The sequence below is a fragment of the Castanea sativa genome, chromosome 10 (genome assembly GCF_040712315.1).
Source record: "Castanea sativa cultivar Marrone di Chiusa Pesio chromosome 10, ASM4071231v1".
NCBI classification, from domain to species: Eukaryota; Viridiplantae; Streptophyta; class Magnoliopsida; order Fagales; family Fagaceae; genus Castanea; species Castanea sativa.
In genome coordinates, this window is record NC_134022.1 from 7489051 (window position 1) to 7508377 (window position 19327).

The 19327-nt window shown below is 34.1% G+C and overlaps 1 protein-coding gene and 1 pseudogene across 2 annotated transcripts; both read left to right on the forward strand.

Moving 5' to 3' along the window:
- Nucleotides 1-256: 256 nt before the first annotated feature.
- Nucleotides 257-1929, forward strand: LOC142614026 (uncharacterized). 2 transcript variants are annotated; one of them, XM_075786549.1, is made up of 2 exons: nucleotides 257-412; nucleotides 791-1929. In XM_075786549.1, exon 2 carries the CDS (start codon nucleotides 846-848, stop codon nucleotides 1824-1826), a length of 981 nt encoding a protein of 326 aa, XP_075642664.1. In that variant the 5' UTR covers nucleotides 257-412; nucleotides 791-845; the 3' UTR covers nucleotides 1827-1929. The 2 variants fall into 2 exon arrangements, with proteins under 2 accessions (XP_075642664.1, XP_075642665.1); XM_075786550.1 differs by having other exon boundaries at nucleotides 273-412; nucleotides 796-1929.
- Nucleotides 1930-2702: 773 nt separating this feature from the next.
- On the forward strand, nucleotides 2703-11299 carry LOC142611948 (ras-related protein RABH1b-like; annotated as a pseudogene).
- The last annotated feature ends 8028 nt before the right edge of the window (nucleotides 11300-19327 follow it).

Consider the following 19327-nt stretch of genomic DNA (forward strand, 5'->3'; position numbering starts at 1 on the left):
TCACGCGAATAATTTTTTTTGGATATAATTAAGTCCACAATTATACTGTATTAATTTAGCCTATTTAGGATGTCAAAAATAGTGACACGTGGTGAAAAGTGGCGGTAGGAATCTCGGAAAAAACGAATAGAAAATCGCCACGTCAGATGACCAACTAATTTCCCTGTAGTAAACCCCACACAAGTCACCAACGGTCCAACTCAAACACACACACAGAAGGCTATAAATAGGCTGCTTTGTCTTTGCTTTGCACGCACACACACACTCTCAAAAACAACACACTGAAATCAGAGACAAAGCAAAAGCTCTCTCTCACTATCACTCTCACTCTCACTCTCTCAAAAATCAATCAACCCCATTAATCCGATATTCACAAAGGGCTTGCTTTCTTCTTCAACTCACTCTCGCTGAGGTTCGTTTTCTTTTTCTTTACACTGTTTCTTTTTTTTTTTCTTTTTTTTTTGTTCTTTGTTCTATATTTCTCCTTTTCCGTTTCGGTTTCGGATTTCTTTTTCTTTTTTTTCTTTTCTGGTGTTTTGTTGTATAAAGCTTTTTGATTAGTTCGGTTTAGGGAATTCAAATGTTGCTCCCTGAGTCTTTAGGGTTTCTGGGTTTTTTTTTTTTTTTTTTTGAATGTGGGTATTATTGGAGTTTTCTTCTTGTTAATTCGTTTATATTTTCAAATTTTGAAAACTGTTTGAATTTTTGGGGTTTTTTTGCAAAAGGGTTTGTGATTATTCATTTGGGGATATTCAATATTGTTATCTGAATCAGGGTTTCCATTGAACAGAACAGAACAGGGCATCATTGGGGTTTTAAGGGTTTATAGTGATCAAGTTGTGGCCATGGAGTCTTCAAAGAAGAGGAAGAGAAAAGGTGATGGAGTGTCTGTGGCTGAGACATTGGCTAAGTGGAGGGACTACAATGCTCAGGTTGAGTCTTCGGCCAAACGTGCACATAAGCTTCCGGCTTTGGGAACGAAGAAGGGATGTATGAAAGGGAAAGGAGGGCCTGAGAATCTACACTGCAATTATAGAGGGGTTAGGCAAAGGACTTGGGGCAAGTGGGTTGCGGAGATACGGGAGCCTAACAGAGGAAAGAGGCTTTGGCTTGGCACTTTCGAGAATGCTGTTGATGCTGCCTCTGCCTACGATGAAGCTGCTAGGGTGATGTATGGTGCCTATGCACGACTCAATTTTCCGGAGTCTGTGTCTACCTTATCTGGCCATACTCCTGGGGAATCTGAGGTTTCTGCTGATGAGTCTACTGCCATGCCTAGTACAATGGAGTCCACTGCCATGCCTAGTACAAGTGAGTCTACTGCCATGCCAACTACAAGTTGTTTGGTAGAGGATGAGTCTGGTATAGCAAGCTATTCTAAGGATAGTGGACTGGACCACTTTCTGGGCTGCTCTGAAAATGAGTTTATTGATGTGCAAGAACTTATGGCACTGTTAGACAATGATCCTCTTGGCTTCACAGATTCAGAACTGGGTTTTGGTTATGATGGTGATCAACTTGGACTCCCTGCAATGCCAAGTACAAGTAATTTGGCGGAGATTGAGACAAATGAGTCTACTGCCATGCCAACTACAAGTAGTTTGGTAGAGGATGAGTCAACAAGCTATTCTGAAAATGAACATTATGATGTGCAAGAACTTATGGCTTTGTTAGACAATGATCCTCTTGGCTTCACGGATTCAGAACTGAGTTTTGGCTATAATGGTGATCAACCCGGACTCCCTTTCACCGAAGCTGCTGTGCCAAGTACAAGTAATTTGGCAGAGACAGAATCTAATGAGCCTACTGGTGTGGATAGTGAATAGCAGTACTTGCTGGATTTCTCTATAGATGACTTTTATGTAGATCTCTGATAAATTTGTATTTACATACTGATTTACTCAATATAATTTTTCATTTTAATTTTCCCATTTTTTTTTCTTCCTCCTTTCTCTTTATTTTATTATATTTTCATCTCAACTGATAGGTTTCTATATGTTTCTATTATTTTATTTTCTTCTCAACTGATAGATTCCTATAATTGCCTGTTAATGTTAACTCTGAATACTCATTCCTATGGTTTGTGATGCTGTTAAGATCAGTTATTTTTTCTGTTATTATTTAAGTTGGGACTATTTTTTAAAATAATCACCTGTAGCCCAGCCTTCAAAAGGACCATGGTTACTAGTGGCTTTGCTTTTATTGATAGTCATTGCTTAGAACTTAAACTTTTCGAATCATGAAGGATTTCATTCTATACACACTTTATTCAGAACCCTATTGATTTAAAATGACAATGACCTTAAAGACTGCAATGTCAACATCATAGCTCCTGCCATCTAATTGGTATTTGGTAGACTAAGCTTTGAAGAATTTTTACTTTTCCAGAAAAAAAAAAAAAAAAAAAAAAATGAATGGTTTTAAAATTTTAATGAGTATTAGGTTAGCAAGACATTAGCTCTGCCTGTGTTGTTCACAGCAGGTCCCAAGCCCAGAAAAAGGAGGATGGCTGTCGTTGTTGTTGTATTAGGTGAGCTGGAATTTATTATTTGAGTTCACAAAAGTTGGCATGATATGCATGTACTCTTATAGTTTCTGATATATTGGTTGTTACTGAATAGCTGTTCATGCAACTAATAATTGCCTTGCCAAGTAAATGTTTCACTGATTGTTTTTTCATGCATCTTATTATGGATGTGAACATGGCTGTTACAGTTGAAGGTATTGAAGTTATTGGCAATCTTGCCACTAAGGTTGCATTTTTCTGGGATGGTATGCTTCTTATTACTAGTCCTGCTTGTAAGTAAAATTATATACTTCTTAAAATGGAAAACGAAAATTAAAATGTCTATAGTTTGAGGAAAAGTAAACTTTAAGTCTTGCATTTTGATGCATTTCTTATTTGTTCAATCAGGACCCTGGATAGAAAATTAAATACATGCTATGTGCTTAGTTCATATCACTTGTTAATAGCTGAAGTTGGCTCTTGGCAATTGGCAGGTTTGTTTGTTGGAAATAGGAATACAAACTAGGAGTAGTTATTAGTATTCCAAACTTGTTCTCCTCCCCTACAGGATGGTCAATTGGAAGCACCTGATGAGCATCCAAAAAAGATGAAATTGTTTCTTATTCATGAAGTAGAGAATTGGGATGCTGATTTTTATTCTAAGGTCAATGATGATGTCCCTGTTAACATTGGTGTGTCCTTAATCTTTCTGGGAATTGAAAATATAGCATGTCACTGTAACCTTCAATTTTTCTACTTTGCAAGAGAGAGAATCTTTTAGGCTATGCAAGAACACATGTTCACATGGAAAATTACAGGGAACCGAGTTCTTCTTTCTCTTGCCTTGGAATTTTCCCCTGTATACCTCTTTAATATTTGCCACAAAGATATGTGAATTTTATTTCAATTATTTCGCATACCAGCTATTGTTTTGAACACTATTTAGATCTCAAATTTAACATAAAAAGAAAAGTAATAAAAAATTAGAAAAAAGTAACTATTAGCTGCGTTTGTCATTTGAGAGAACTTGAACCCTATAAGCCTAAACAGATTATTGTAGTCCATGCTGATTGTTTTGGTTTATCCTTCCTTATACAGATGCCCTGGGAGCAATGCTAACTACTCATTTGGATAAGCCTCACGTTTATTTTGGGTGAATGAAATCAGGCAAAGTTTTTTCAGAATTATGAGTTTAGTAAAAAAAATTAGTTGATGATAGGAAATGTTTAATATTGGAGTATATGTTTATATTTTTTCCCCATCCTGTCTGAATTATGTAGTTCCCACAAATGGTATGAACTAGAATGGTGGAAATTTGGGGAGAAAAATCACGAGTATTGCATCCTTTGGTTTTTGCTGTAGCCCAAAAAGTATGGTGTTAGGATGCTTTTCCCCAAAAGATGACTAGCTCAATTGTGTATGTTCTTGCCAATCTCAGAATATGATTTTATTAAATGTGTTTTACAATGTCTGTTCGCACTGCATGTTCAAAATACTTTTCTTCTTTATGCAAAAATATCCACTTACTGCAATTTCCTCTCAAACTTTGAGTTGAATAGAGTGAGATGGGCAAGGGTTGGTGTCTTAAAGTGTTCATTCTGTTTTGTGAGGTGCATATGTGTATAACAAAATATTTAGTTTTTTCCTTGAAAATAATGTGCTTATAAAAGTACTGCCCTAATTGTAGCATTTTGCTCCAATGTAGTATAGTGCGAATTCCAAACTCCTGTTTCAACAGCCAGTATTGATAATCTGTATTGTTTTGGGAGGAAATGTTTTGGAGCTGAATGCTTGGTTTTAGACAACTAAGTAATGCACATGAATCTAGGATTTTGGCATTCATGCAGGCTGTGCAGCTCCCTGTTCTTAACATCCTATTTTTTGTACCTACCTTTTCAGTTGACCCAAAATATGTCTCTTGTACGTCACGGATTCTTTTGACATGCTCCGGGGGAGATGTATGTCATGTCCAGAATACTTGCTCAGTTCATATCGATAAACAGATATTTTCTCCCTCTTTTGTAGTAATATTAATTAGTATATAGACACAGCTGGCTGGATTGAGTTAGAATGTTTGATGTTTGAATGGATGAGTGTCCAGAGGGAACATTCTAGATGACAAGTGAATGAAATCATGAAAACTTAGATGAGTGAGAGCTTACATGTAATGTTCTAACAGATCTATTGTAACCATTAATCAATTCATTTTTTTGAGTCAGATCTATGGCATACCCACAAAATTTCTATGTGTAATATTGTGTTGCTAAACTTGCCTTCTTTTCCAGGAGCATAAGTTTTTAAATAAATTTGTGATCATATCTTGATTAGGGTTATTTCACAATTTCCAAGGTGCTTATTTCATGGCAGACAGTAGATCTTATTAGAAATGCTCATTTTGAGCCTTTAATTTCTTGATGAAGGGTATGATTATCAAGAAATAATGGGTCATGGTTCTTGACAAATTCTGAGGGGGAGGGGAGTGGGATTGTATGCTGCATTTGATGTATTTCTCTACATGGTTATTGAAGAAGAAGCTGTGTCTCTTGAAGAAAAATATCTCTTTTGTTATAGCTTTTCCTTCTTTTCTTTGTTTTATTAATTGTTTTTTTATTTTAAATTTAGTAATGAGCTGGCTGTTTATCCTTTTTGAGCATGCTGACATTTTTATATCTTGAACTAGCAGATGTTTAATTTTTCTAAAACTTTTTTTTTTTGGCGGTGATGATCAGGCTACAATCGGTATTGATTTTCTATCGAAAACTATGTATCTTGAAGATCGAACAATTCGGTTGCAGTTGTGGTAAAATTTGGCACCTCTATATATATTACACTTACTCATGAGTGACACCTTTATATGTTTTCTTATTTTCCCTGGACTTCATTCCTTACTTATGTACATGGAATTAGCAAAATGTTTATTTAAAATTGGGGCAAAGAAGTTTTATGTGCTGAAATCACTGCATTTAGGTATGATGACAGATGGGTGATTACTAACATCAAAATGTTTATGCGTACCATTTGGAAGTTATGCTAAATCTAAATGGAAATGTCTTCATTCAAATTTTAAGCATCTTATGTTGCAAAGTGGATGTTTGTTCCAAACTGCTTTTAACTTGATTTGTTTCATCTTGAGCAAGAGAAGGTTAAAAGGATTGTACTACATTTGCCCACCTCCCCCACTATCTACTTATTAAAAATGATTTTACTACATTTGGAGGATATGGTTATAATACAACATGTTAATTGCTAAATTACTTTCATTATGAAACTGAACTCCAATATTTAATCTGTAGAGATTTCACTTTAAATGCTTGGAGCTTGCATCTTTACTTTTAACGTATGAATTGAAGCATGATTAACAGATGCATGCAGAATGTTTCTGAGCTTCATTTTTATGAACTTTAAATTTTCATTGCATTCCTTTATTCTAGGATTAATGCGTTGAATTTATGTTGACTGAAATAGCACAGAGTACTTTTTAATTATGATAGCTTTCCTTGTTTTATCAACGTTCTTCACCAGCATCAAATAACTAACTTATTTCTTTTTCTTCTTTTTTTTTCTTTTTCTGTGTATTGCTAGAGAGATTTAAAACTACATTCCCAAATAATTTATTCCTGATCAAGTACTTTTCTGGCTCTCATCTTATCATTATTAATTTTTTTCTCTCATGAAAAATGAGCCTTTGATTTTAATCTCATAATTTGAATGTTTAGTTTCTATTTTGTTAAAATTGAACTCCGATGTTCATCTCAAAAATTGAATCTGTTATTGAGATCTAAGCTGTTATTTAGTAGTTTCAGCAAGGAAACTGGTGTAAGTGAAATTATCTGATCATTGGGTCTCCACCTACTACCACTCATGTACAATGAGAACATAAAAGGGGGCAAAAAGATCCTCACTTAATTTTGCAATTTCTTCTTCAGTGTGCCTTCCTGGCATGGTCTCTAGGAGTGAAAAATGACCATGGCATCATATAGTGCAATGAGATCTATGTCAAATATATGGTGCATTTGTATAAGCTATTGAAAAACTGGGTTTTGAGTTTAAAATGAGCATTTGTAAAAAAGCTATGAGGAGTTGGGGTTGCAAAACAGAGTTTTGGGTTCTTAAAACACTCTTTTAATCTTCCAAAACCCCTAACCAAACGAACCCATGGAAGAATAGTCATCTATCTTGAAAATTATACCCACTGCCTGCTTGAATTGTATATATGTCCAGTAAGTTGTGCTGAATGGACTTGTATTATTCTGCATTCCTCTTTATTTCAGTTCCTTGGGAGTTGATGACCATTATCATATGATCAAAGACATTATTTGCTTTCATAATATTGGAAAATACAGCATACCTAATGGTTGTTTATAAGATTTTTCTAGTATAGGATAATGTTTGTGCGTGTATTTTTTAATAAATTTTTTGAAAGGTTTTATTATGATGATGACAGCGATACAGCTGGACAATAAAGATATAGAAGTCTCATTCCGAGCTACATTAGAGATTCATCTGTTGCTGTCATCATGTATGATGTTGCAAGTATTTTGTTTGGATTTGGTCCTCCAGTTGATTATTTACTTGTCACCAAATTATTTATCACCCCTCCCCCCCACCCAGGTTCATGTGCACATGTTTGTGGGAATATATATCTTTATAAATTGCATTCCAAGAATGATTAAGTCCCATATGTAGTGGCTTATTGCCTATTTGCATGATCATTTCTTAAGAAGTAATAAACTTGTGTCATTGTGCTCTTTTGTGATTTTAGACCCATCAACATTCAGGCCTCCTGCTTAATCTCTCTTGATGTGAATCGTGTCTTTGCATAATTGTTGGGGCTTGTTGCCACATGCTTGATGCATACTGACTATTCTGGTGCTCTATGATTTAGGCCGGCAAACATTTCTAAACACTTCAAAGTGGATTGAAGAGGTGCGCACTGAGAGGGGCAGTGATGTCATCATTGTCCGTGTTGGGAACAAAACTGACCTTGTGGAAAAAAGGTTAGAGAATATGAATTGGTGGATGGATTATATTTGATTGACTTGGTTCACTGTGGACTTTTTTTTGGTTTCACTGTACCTGTTATAGTATGTAGCTTAATTAATGAACTAAGTGCACAGAAACAGGCTTATTGCTAACAGTGTTGTTATTACAAATTTCCTATTAGATTGTTAATTTATTTTTTTCCTCTGCTACACTCACTTCATTGATGTAGGACAACATTGAGCAATTGAATAATGCTATCTACAATTTTTCTTATATTAGAGGCAGAGAAGGGAATAATCCCAGATAGCTCTAAAAAAGGTTGAAATGTCTTGTAATTTTAGGGATTCAATAGATTGGGGAGGATTAGTGTAGGCGAGGTGAGTTTTAATGATACCAAGTTTCAATAGCACTTTGCTGGAAGTTGACAAAAAATTTGCTTACATTTTTTTGAACAGTGTTTGCTTTTCAAATTTTGGTCAGTAGAACAAAGCCTTAGGATGTTCGGGCTTGGGGTTATGACAAGGAGAGTCATTGGTTCAAAATAGTAAGGTTTTATTTTATTTTTCCTCTTTTTATAAGTAACACTTTTAGAAAGAAAGGAAAGGGTTGTGGTTGAATAACTTATTCCTCAAGAGCTTCATGTAGCTGTTTCTATGTGATCTCTTTTGAATTGAAATAGATTCTTTGAGCTGCTTAGTGCTCCAGCTACTACTGTGAGTAGGACTTGTAAATTTGAGACTATTAATTGAGAAACTCAGGACAATAAAACAAAGCCAATGGCTAAGCATAATGATGTGTAGTGCACCTATTCCTTAATGGGATCCCTGCATCTTGTTTCCTACAGCATTTAAAGACACAAATGGATCAAGTATAAAACAACAATTCAGCAAAAGTGATTCTTGGTCACTTTCTTGATATTAAAAAAGTTTGCAAATCATTCCAAGTTTAGAAAGACTTTTTGAAAATTGCTGGTTGGGGTAGGCTTGTCAATAATAGGACAGGAGTCTCAGAGCAGTGCTTATTCTAAGTAGGGCTGCAGACAAGTCAAGTGAAAATTGGCTACCTTTAAAGATCCCTTTCATACTATTTTGTTTGTCTTGTTTTTGCTGAAGAAGAGGCAGAGCTACAATTACTCAGAGTTATTCTTCCAGTAGGACTCTGAAAGTAAAATAGTTGAGTGACTAGACTTAGACATTCTTGCATTGTAACTTTTCTGGGAAGAGTTGGGAAGAACTAGACTCAGGGATTCTTTTTTTATGTGTCATGCTGCTGACTGATTTAGTATGAGTTTTGTGAGAAGTTAATGGACTCCTAAATAATGCCATGTAAAGTACAATTGGATGATGTATCTGCATGGGATATGTAACGACACCATTGGAGTTTTATTTTGTGAATATAAAAATTTAGGAATCAGGAATTTGTAGGTTGAAGTAAACGGTAATGAAGCACAGGGAAAAGGAAACAAGGCATATCCTAAGGGAAGGACTGTAGATGGAGCAGATTTACTGAAGAGCATAACCTACGTGGTCATAAGGCTTTGTTTGTGCCAATGAGCTCTAGTTAGAGGGTGTGAGGTTGTGGGTTCAAAACCCACTGAGTGCATGTGTAACTTACCAATCATATTAACTACGCACTCTTATCACTATTAATCAATGTGAAACTCCACTCACATTGAATAATAATGATAAGAGTGAGTAGTCAATATGACATAATTGGGCCCAAACTTGTAAACTTAAGCTTTTGGGTTAAGCAGCGTCCCTATATGTTATATTAACTACTCAATTGAAATCTCCCCAAGGTGTTATCTCCCCAAATATATATATATATACACACACACACTCATAGAGAGAGAGAGAGAGAGAGAGAGAGAGAGAGAGAGATTTTTATTTACTTTCTATTGGAGTTGCTTCTATGAATCCCTTTAAACTAATTGAGATCAGTTACATGTATCTATCTTTGCTAGTTTGCCTTCTTAAAGGCCATACATCAAACACTTGTCTGTTTATCATATCTGTCTCAGTGATAGTGGTTCCATCTAAAGTTCACAGAATCTCTTTCATTTGCTTGTAATGCTTTGAATGGAATTATCTAGGCAATCCTGTGTATATCCACTTCAGTAAAATGACTCTAGGCTATCCCTGTGTAATGCTTGGACTGTATGTATTTGTTGATGTTGATTATTAATGAAGCTTCAGTCACCTCCCTCTAAGATTTATGGATTTATTCATTTTGAGGAAAAAATCAAAACCATGAGCCTTGCTAGACCTTGTAAATTCTTAATTATTGTTTCCTGTTGTGACCTAGGCAACTGCCTGGGAATACCAACGACCTAGGGCATTAGGACATCACTTGGGTGAGACTTTCCTACACATAAACAGATTTCAAATGCATGAATATGTGTCTTTTATAATTTACTTACCATTAAATACTCCAGCTTGAAGTACTAAATGCTTTCTTTTTCTGTAAGCTGGTCAAGTTGGTGTTCAACATAAAATATGTATTTCCCTGTTTTATCAACAATATTCTCATGTACAAATTTGGAATTCCACAGTCAAGTCTCCATAGGGGAAGGAGAAGCCAAAGCTCGTGAGCTTAATGTAATGTTTATTGAAACCAGTGCAAAAGCTGGCTTTAATATAAAGGTATACTCCCTGCTTGAAATCCTTTTTTCATATATCATTGTAGTCAATTCTTAGTTTCCTTCCAAGTTGAACCTTCGCAAAATAAGGTTTGATATTTTCATGAGGGCTTTCAGGTCAACCTTTGTCTCTCTATCATTGATAAAACATACATGGAATGAACATTCTTTGCCATTTATCTGCTGTATTATCATCAAATGAGATGCTGCCAATAGTCCATTAGAGCATCTCAGGAATTGGATGCTTTTGACCATCCTAGTTGGTTAATTATTTGACAAGGAATGTCTTGTGTCGAGGGTTAATTTGACCATTTGATATTTATTCAACTTATCATCTACCTCATGATTATGATAAGCCTCTATAGTCTTAAAGGTTTGGTAAGCTTATGAGGGCCCTAGATCAACCTTTGTGTTTATAGTCTACATTGGGATAAACATAAGTAGAATTTAATGTTGTTTATCATTTATATGTTACACCATTTTGGATAAGATATAGCAAATAGTCCATAATTCTCTTTAAATTTGGTGTTTTACTCGCTGCTGTTTTGGGGTTTATCAAAAAGATAAAGTGGGTAGACTTCATGGATGTGGTTCCTTCATTCTGATGCAAATGTCTTAAACTATTAACTTGGTTTTTTAATATTCAGTTTATTAATGAACCTTTGTCCAGGCACTGTTTCGGAAAATTGCTGCTGCTTTACCAGGAATGGAAACACTCTCTTCAACAAAGCAAGAAGACATGGTTCATGTGAACTTGAAGTCTACTAGTGGTGGTGCAACACAATCCCAGCCCCAGTCAGGTGGATGCTCTTGTTGAGTGCGGCATTGTTTTAAAATTTCGAGCAACTATGCTCTATTTCTTGCTGTTTGGGTTTTCAGCCATCTTCGCCCCAGATCTGTAAAGGTTTCATTTAGATTCTTTTTTCCTTCAAAATACTTGTTGTCGGTTATAATCTTTTACTGCATTGCTTGGGAAATTCTCTTAGAGAACACATGGGTCTGAAGAGCTAGGTGTAGAACTAGCATTGGGGAATTTGTTGTGTTGGTTAGACGGTCATAACCTCCGAGATATTTAGTAAGATTTATTGACTTGAATAGATTTTGGTATTAAGCATTTGTAAAATGAATATTGGGCACATTCTGCACTCTTCTTGCCTTTTTGTATCAGAGATTTTGAGATTTTGAGTTGTAAAACCAAGCTCCATTCGAGGAGAGTATGGAAGAAAAAGGACTTTATATCAAGGATCAACTGTTCCGAGTCCTCAAAGCATCTAGCATTCCGTTTCGAGTTGGTTAGAAGTAAGATGTGCAGTAAAAATTTTAGATTTGAATAAATTCACTTTTAGCATTACCAAGATGATGAATAAGTTCTAATGTTCTTATGTTTTGATAGAAGAGACTTTTGAGTTGGTATAGCTCTCTCTCTATTTAAGTTAAATAATTTAGCTCTCTCTCTATTTTAAGTTAATTAAATAATTTAACTCTCTTAGGATTTTACTCTATTTAAGTCAAGTAATCGGTGGAAGAAGAGTAAATGAGAGGGTTTTTGGCTTATATCTAATAAATCTCATTTACTTTTCTTCCACTGATTACTTGACTTCAATTAAAAAAAGGGGGGGAGTATGGGGGTTTGAAGGGAACGTAATTTTAATTTAAAGGAAAAATTTGGCTCCAATTATGTTTGAAGCATTGGGCTCTAACCGTTAATAGGAAGATAGCATTAATTTTTGTCACGCGTAATGCATATGAACTACTTAACCCAACCAATTAAGTGAGTCATATGCAATACATATGACAAGACATATGGTATCTTCCCATTTGGTGATTAGAGCCCAAGACTCCAAACATACTTGGAGCCAAACCTTTTCCTAATTCAAATTCATCAAGTATGATGATAGAAAATTTATTTCAACTAATTGATAATTCAACTAATAATATGGGTGTATTTTAATTATATGACATATTGTCAATAGTTTTGTAATTGGTTTTAGTAATTTAATAGTATTATTTGGTTTCCTTTATGAGAATGTTCAAGTATTTCTCCTCGCTTATTATAACAACCAAATATAGTCATTAGACTTATTTAAATGATTTAATGAATCATGTAATTATAATTAAAATACATGTGGATGATCATTTGAATTGTGAAGTATGTAAAGTTCCTCACTTGGCTTAATCTCAACAAACCATTTTGTGATTCATACGAAATACATATAAGGTTATTAGAAATCTCACCCTTGGATTTTTATGCAATTGCCCACGTAGTCTTGATTTTCAAATTTGAATTATCAATCCTTAGAATATTATGTTTATGACATACAAAATATTTTTGCTAAAATTTTCCCAATAAATCCTAATGAAATTAATCAAATTATATGTACATGATTTTACCAATATATTAAAGCAGAACTGTAATAAACTGTGGTGCTTCGGCCCAAGAGACGGAGGCTTCCAAGTTTTATCCTCCAATTTATTTGTACCATGGATCAAGAATATCCAACAATGGGAGGCCCAAGAGTTGGCAATGCTGTCATTGGGATGAATAGATTGAAGTTACTCTCTCTTATCCTTGCTTTGTGAATGATCCCCTATTTCCCAAGAAAATCCAAGTTGGATCTCTTTCTTCCCAGAAAGGTTTTTTCCTCACCATGCTCGTATCTCTCTCCCCTAAATTTTTCCAACCCTTTTCTCCTAGTGTCTTTCTCTTTATATACCTAGCCTTGAGTGGGTTAGCTATCATGAGGGGTCCCTTGCCCCAGGCAGGTGGGGCTCACTCAATTTTCTTGTAATGACACCGTTGGAACTTGTGCTAGCCTCCAAATTTGTGTTCGGCAGGCAGATTTCCCCAAGGCATTATATCATGCTTTCAACAATATCTTGTGGTGATCGGTTTGAGCTAAGCTCTGTTCATGCCTTTCATTGTTGTTCAGTATAGCTGATGGTCAGTTCGTGCCTTTCAGCAATGTTCAGTACAGCTTGGGTGGGTTTGACTTAAATGGGCCATAATTTTGAGCCGAGCTTTGATTTGTGGACCGCACATAAACAATTTAAATTAGATTTTGATTGTATAATTTTATGTCAAGTGTTGTTTCAGTTAAATTTTACACACTCTAATTTTGTTCTAAATGTTGATCCAATTTAAAACTACTCCTAGCCATTTCTTCTTCAAGCTCATTTAGAGTAATTCAAGTATTCTTGATGTTTGTGGCTGTGACGTGTCGTGTTTTCATAAGCCAATGGCTAGACTCAGATTCTTTTTGGATAGTCAAGTTCGATATCCACTCCAATGGTACACTCATTGGCTGCTATAGTTGCTTTTTCTATTAGTAAAAAAATGATATAACGAGTGATAAAAATAATGAATTAATGAAAATAATAATTTAAACCATGAAGTAAATAAGAGGAGATATGTTAGGCTATGAGGCATATGAAATAAAGGAAGTAGATTTAGTAAGGTTAAACAAATATATTTATCAAGATTAAATGAATATAAATTTGTCAATGTCCAAGCTAATATTTTTGGCATTAAATTTATGCCAATAGATGCGGCAAGCAATATCATAAGAAGATGTGTAGCAATATATAAATAACAAGATGTGTAGCAAGATGTGTAAAGTCTCTAATGGTTAAATATGAGATCTGGGGTTCAATCCCCACCTACACCAAAAACCGATTGGTATCTTGGTCTAATGATAAAGGGCTATTATTAGGGACGGATAACATAGGATAAAACCATTTAATATATATAACAAGTTAGTGAGAGAGTATTCTCATGCATACGTAATTTGAACCAAGAGGCATATACAAGTAAATGTAAATGTGGAGAAATATGTTAGAGTACTAAGCAAGTCCAAACAAGTATATTTGGCGATATTAAATGAAAATATTCATCTATGCTCAAGTTAATATATATGGCATTAAACTCATGCCAATAAATGTATTAAGTAACACCACATGAAGATATGTGGCAATAAAAAGAATTAGCTATTAAAAACCTCTTTTTTTTTTGGAGAGATTGTTTTAACTTATGGAGTCCGCTCTAGATGATAGCTCTTTATCATTAGGTTAAGACATTAATCAGTTTTTAGTGTAAGCGAAAATTGAACCTCAGATCTCTTATTCAACCATTATAGACTTTATTAGTTGAGCTAATTTGAACTCACTATTAAAAACATATCTTAGTTGCAAGCAACAACTCATATTTGATTCTTGGCCATAAAAAAGTCATGAGTTACATGTGATATGTCAAGCCCAAGAATTCATGCTAGCAACTGTGAAATCACAAAAACTATAATAGATTGTCAAAACAGCTCCCATATTTGTGTAGTTAAGAACTAATGATAATAGAGAGTGATGAGTTTAAGGAGAAAAGTGACACTCCTATTTGTGTAGTTAAGAAATCATAAACATCCTTTGTATTCCATTAAAAAAAAAATGCATTGTAAACATGACCTAAAAAATCCATGCTTTGTTAAATGAATACAGCCATTTATCAAATCCATCGAAGTTGAAAAAATATGAGTAAAAAAAAAAACAAGATCATGACCTACAAAATCCGTTCCTGCCGTAAGATACAAGAATTTAATTAACATATTTACATAATGCATTATAGGGGAAAAAAAAACAAAAAAACAAAAGAGTAGACTGTATAGTATGATGTTGAAAATCATATCAACATCATCTTAATTTTTTAAAATAATTTTGGTTGGAAATTAGAATGGTTGATGAGACCAATTAAATTATTATAGCTAATTAATTATGCTCAAGTCTTCTAATTATTTTCATATAATATATTTATTGGACCCAATTGTATGCTGCTGTGTGAGTTTTATGATCCTCGTTTCACGAAGCTTTGATTGTGATTTCATGTCTATAACGTTGGTAATATGAATTAATAAAGTGTTACAGTTATAAGTTTTTTAAATTATAAGAGCTTGTTTCACCATTAGTTTTTTTTTTTTTTAATCCTATCAAAAAACTAAGTAGTTAAGTTTTTTTTTTAAATTTTTGAGAAACAAACACACACAAGGGAAAGGAGTTTTTTTTTTTTTTTTTTGAGGGGGAAAAAACTGAGTTGTTAAGTAGTTACTCCTACATTTGTTCGCCAAGCAATGTGGCCCAAGCAGCCAAGCCACCCAACTAAATGTATTACCAAATTATTGTACATCATTTTATCCACACACAAAAAAAAAAAAAAAAACAATTATTGTACATCATATTGTATCAATAAATGTGCTGCATTATTTGTATTGTGGAATTTTGTAATTTAACTAAAATTCATTACAAAAATAGTTTGCTTTTAATACGAAATTGTATTACCAAAATAAAAAGCAATTAATTAGGTTAGGAAATTTAAAATGTTACTTCAACAAAAATTATATTTTAAACAGTGTCATGAATTTTCCAAAAAAAAAATTTGTTTTAATTTAATTATTTTGATCACCTATAATTATGCGAATATATTTTTTATTTTTTGATATAATTATGTCCATATTATATATTGCAAGAAGCAACTAATTATGCCTATGATTATAGCAAGAAGTAAAAAAATCAGGAGATTTTTGTTTTCCCTTTAAGATGTAAAAAATCTCGGGAGAAGTAGGAAACGAAGAAGTAGGAAATGAACAGGGTGGGAAGAAATTAAGAGACACTTTGGTATAGTTAAGATTTCAGCTCAACTGAAGAAATGACATGCGGTGAAAAAGTCAAGATCAGAATCGCGACAAAACAACTAGAAAGCGCCACGTCATGATAAATTGAATCCTTTGTACCATAAACTACACACAACACAAAAAGAGAAGTCTATAAGTACGCGGCTTTGCTTGCACACACTCTCAAACAACACTCTGAAAACCCAAAATGAAACAAATGTGAATATTGTAGCAGTTTATAATTACAATTTGAAAAATTTTGTGTATAGCGGCGTTTAGCAAAACACTATAATATATGTCTATTGTAGCAGTTTTAAAAGCGCTGCAACATATATATATATATATATATATATATATATATGTAATAGCGTTTTTTAAAAACATTGCAATAGATTATTTATTGCAACCTTTTTTAGAACCGTTACATTGCAATTTGAATAAATGAATTTAGGGTTTATTGAAGTGATTTTTTTACCGTTGTGATGAAAATGCTGCAAAGGTAAAAATGCATTGTGGCGTTTCTATTAAAAATTGCAATAAGGATATTGTTGCGGTGTTGTTGTAGCGGTCTGAAAAGTGTTGCAAGAAAACGTTGCAAAACCTATTACATCGTTCTTTTTGAGGAGTTTTGCAGCATTTTGTGGCCGTTGCAATAAAACCAATTTCCTGTAGTGTGATCAAGGTGTGGCCATGGAATCTTCAAAGAAGAGGAAGAGTAGAGTTGATGGAATGTTTATGTCTATGGTTGAAACATTGGCCAAGTGGAAAGACTATAATGATCAGTTTGAGTCTTCTGGTGTTGAGGCCAAACGTGCACATAAACTTCCGGCCATGGGGTTGAAGAAGGGGTGTGTGAAGGAAAAGGAGGGCCTGAGAATCCACTTTGCAATTATAGAGGGGTTAGGCAAAGGACTTGGGGTAAATGGATTGCAGAGATTCGTGGGCCTAATAGAGGAAAGAGACTTTGGCTTGGGACTTTTGATAATGCAGTTGATGCCGCCTCTACTTACAATGAAGCTACTAGGGTGATGTATGGTGTTTGTGCATGACTCAACTTTTCGGAGTCCGTTTCTACTATATCTGGCCCTCTGTTGATGACTCTACTGCCATGCCTAGTACAAGTGAGTCTACTGTGATGCCTAGTTTGGTAGAGGATGAGTTTGGTGTAATAAGCTATTCTGAATATAGTAGACTAGACCACTTTCTAGGTTGTTCTAAAAATGAGTTTCTTGATGTGCAAGAACTTATGGCACTATTAGACAATGATCCTCTTGGCTTCACAAATTCAAAACTGAGTTTTGGTTATGAAGGTGATCATCTCTACTAACAAAACACAAACAATTAAAGGATATTATATATATATTACTTGAGTGCTCATATTGGCATCCATCAATTTAGTGCTCTTCTATATTTCATGCGATGGAGGAGAAAGAGAGATATAATTATTTTGGGTATAGAAATAGGTATGGAATGTCATAAATAAGGGATAATAAATGAAATTTTAATCAAAATATCAGCATTAATGAGTGTTTTTTTTTTATTGTTTGATCTACTTAAATTCGATGGTTTAGAAAATATGTGTGTGTATATATATATATATGGGTTGGGTTCAAGTTACACTTGGTGCAACTTTAAACAATGTTACACCACTCAATACTTTTTAATTGGATGCAAATTTTGACAAATCCACCTTTAGATTACACCATCTTCGTATATTCTTCATGCTTGCAAATTTTCATGGTAATCAAAACTTAATAACCATATCATCAATCAATTGTTCAAATTCAAATTTTTGTAGTTTAAAATAATGCATAAAATATGTGTTTTTGGATCAAATAGTAAATAACATCCAATTGACATGAAAATTGGCAAAAATGTTAAAAACATATCAAACATGTAATTCAATGGTGGGATTTTCAAAATATGAATTCTATAACAAGTTAGTGGGTGGTGTAACATTGCTTAGAGTTACACCAAGTGTAACTTGCACTTTAATTTCTTATAAATAAATACTGCAGAGCCTAAAATTAAGCCTATCCTCCCCTACAGTATGATCTATATGGCCCATACTCATGATTTTAACTTCTATTATGCATTAAGAGGGATCCAACTTAGTTCAACATTGCCTTAGTGATAGAAATGAAAGTCAATCCAAATAATGAGTTGTTTTGGGTGTCTAATGCCGTTCTAGGGCTCATACTCTAACTTGAGATTCATATATGGTTAATTAGATCGTTGCACAACAGTCAATGATAGTTCCTGGATGTATAACTAAATGACGATTCTTCTTTTTATCCCAACCTCTAAATTGGTGGTGTACTCCAGTGGCGATTTCAGGAATATTTTTTTTCAAGATGGTGGTATTCATGAGCCACACCCTAAAGGCGCCCACAATTGCTACTCCATTGGAGATGGAGAGTTAAAGTCTAAAATATTACTATTAAGCCCATTTTCAAATAAGGATCTTGCTAAACACACCCAACATTTTACATAGGGACACAAAGTTTGTCTTTTATCCCACATGGTGTTGGGCTAGGCCACAAACTCCACTTGAAGTCACAAGTAATTTTTACTCCACTTTCTATGTCATGGCCTATAATGAGTTTTAAGCGCATTAACAAGTTGGTTTGTCAAGTGTCAACCAACATGGATCCACTTGATTCATATTGAGATGACTTAATAGCTAGGTGTTGTACGTGTGGGAACCTTTTGGAGCCATAACCATAAGGATGAAGCCCTATTTGGATTGACCAACACGCGGTAAGCCATAGTGAACTACATCTAGAATTAACCTGATTGCATGTGTTTGTAAATTTGTTTCTTTTCAAAAATTAAAAAATCAAAATTTTCAAAAATACTTTCCTTTCAAGTGAATTCTTCCTTTTTCAAAAAGAAAATATCCAAAAGTTTCAAAATATTTTTCTTTCATTTGCCCTTTTCCAATAAAATATTTCAAAAATCAAGAATCCAAAAAATTATTTATCTTGTTCTTATAAGTCCTTCCCCCCCCCCCCCCACAGAAAAAAAATCCAAAAAGCTTAAAAAAAAAAAAAAAAAGCCCATCGGGGGCTTTAGGCTCATCTTTTATCTCTCTTCTAAAGGTATCTTTTTGTACATTATTTAGTATCTAAGCTCGTCTTGTAATTTTTTGGGCTTTAAGCCCATCTTTTCTTACTAGAACCTTAGCCAATTTTTATCCTTCATTTAGGCCCAGAGACTATCTTTATTTTTTCTAGGGGCCTTAGACCCTCCTTGTCCTTTGTCTAGACCATAGACCCATCTTGTCTTTTGACTGGACCTTAGACCTGTCTTGTCTTTTATATGAGCCTTAAGGTTATCTTGTCCTTTTCTTAGGCCTTAGGCTTATCCTCATTTTTCTTAGAGGGCTTAGGCCTAAATTATGGGTTCCTCACCATCCCGTTAATTATGTAAATGAAAACATGGTGCAAAACTGCAAATACAAACTTTTTAAATTTGACGGATCAAAATTCAACCTGCACCAAATTTTAGAGATGATAGATACAATTTACATTTTTGTTTATATATATC

What these genes read in the sequence shown, in the direction of transcription:
- LOC142614026 (XM_075786549.1), top strand. Translation starts at nt 846, where the DNA reads ATGGAGTCTTCAAAGAAGAGGAAGAGAAAAGGTGATGGAGTGTCTGTG.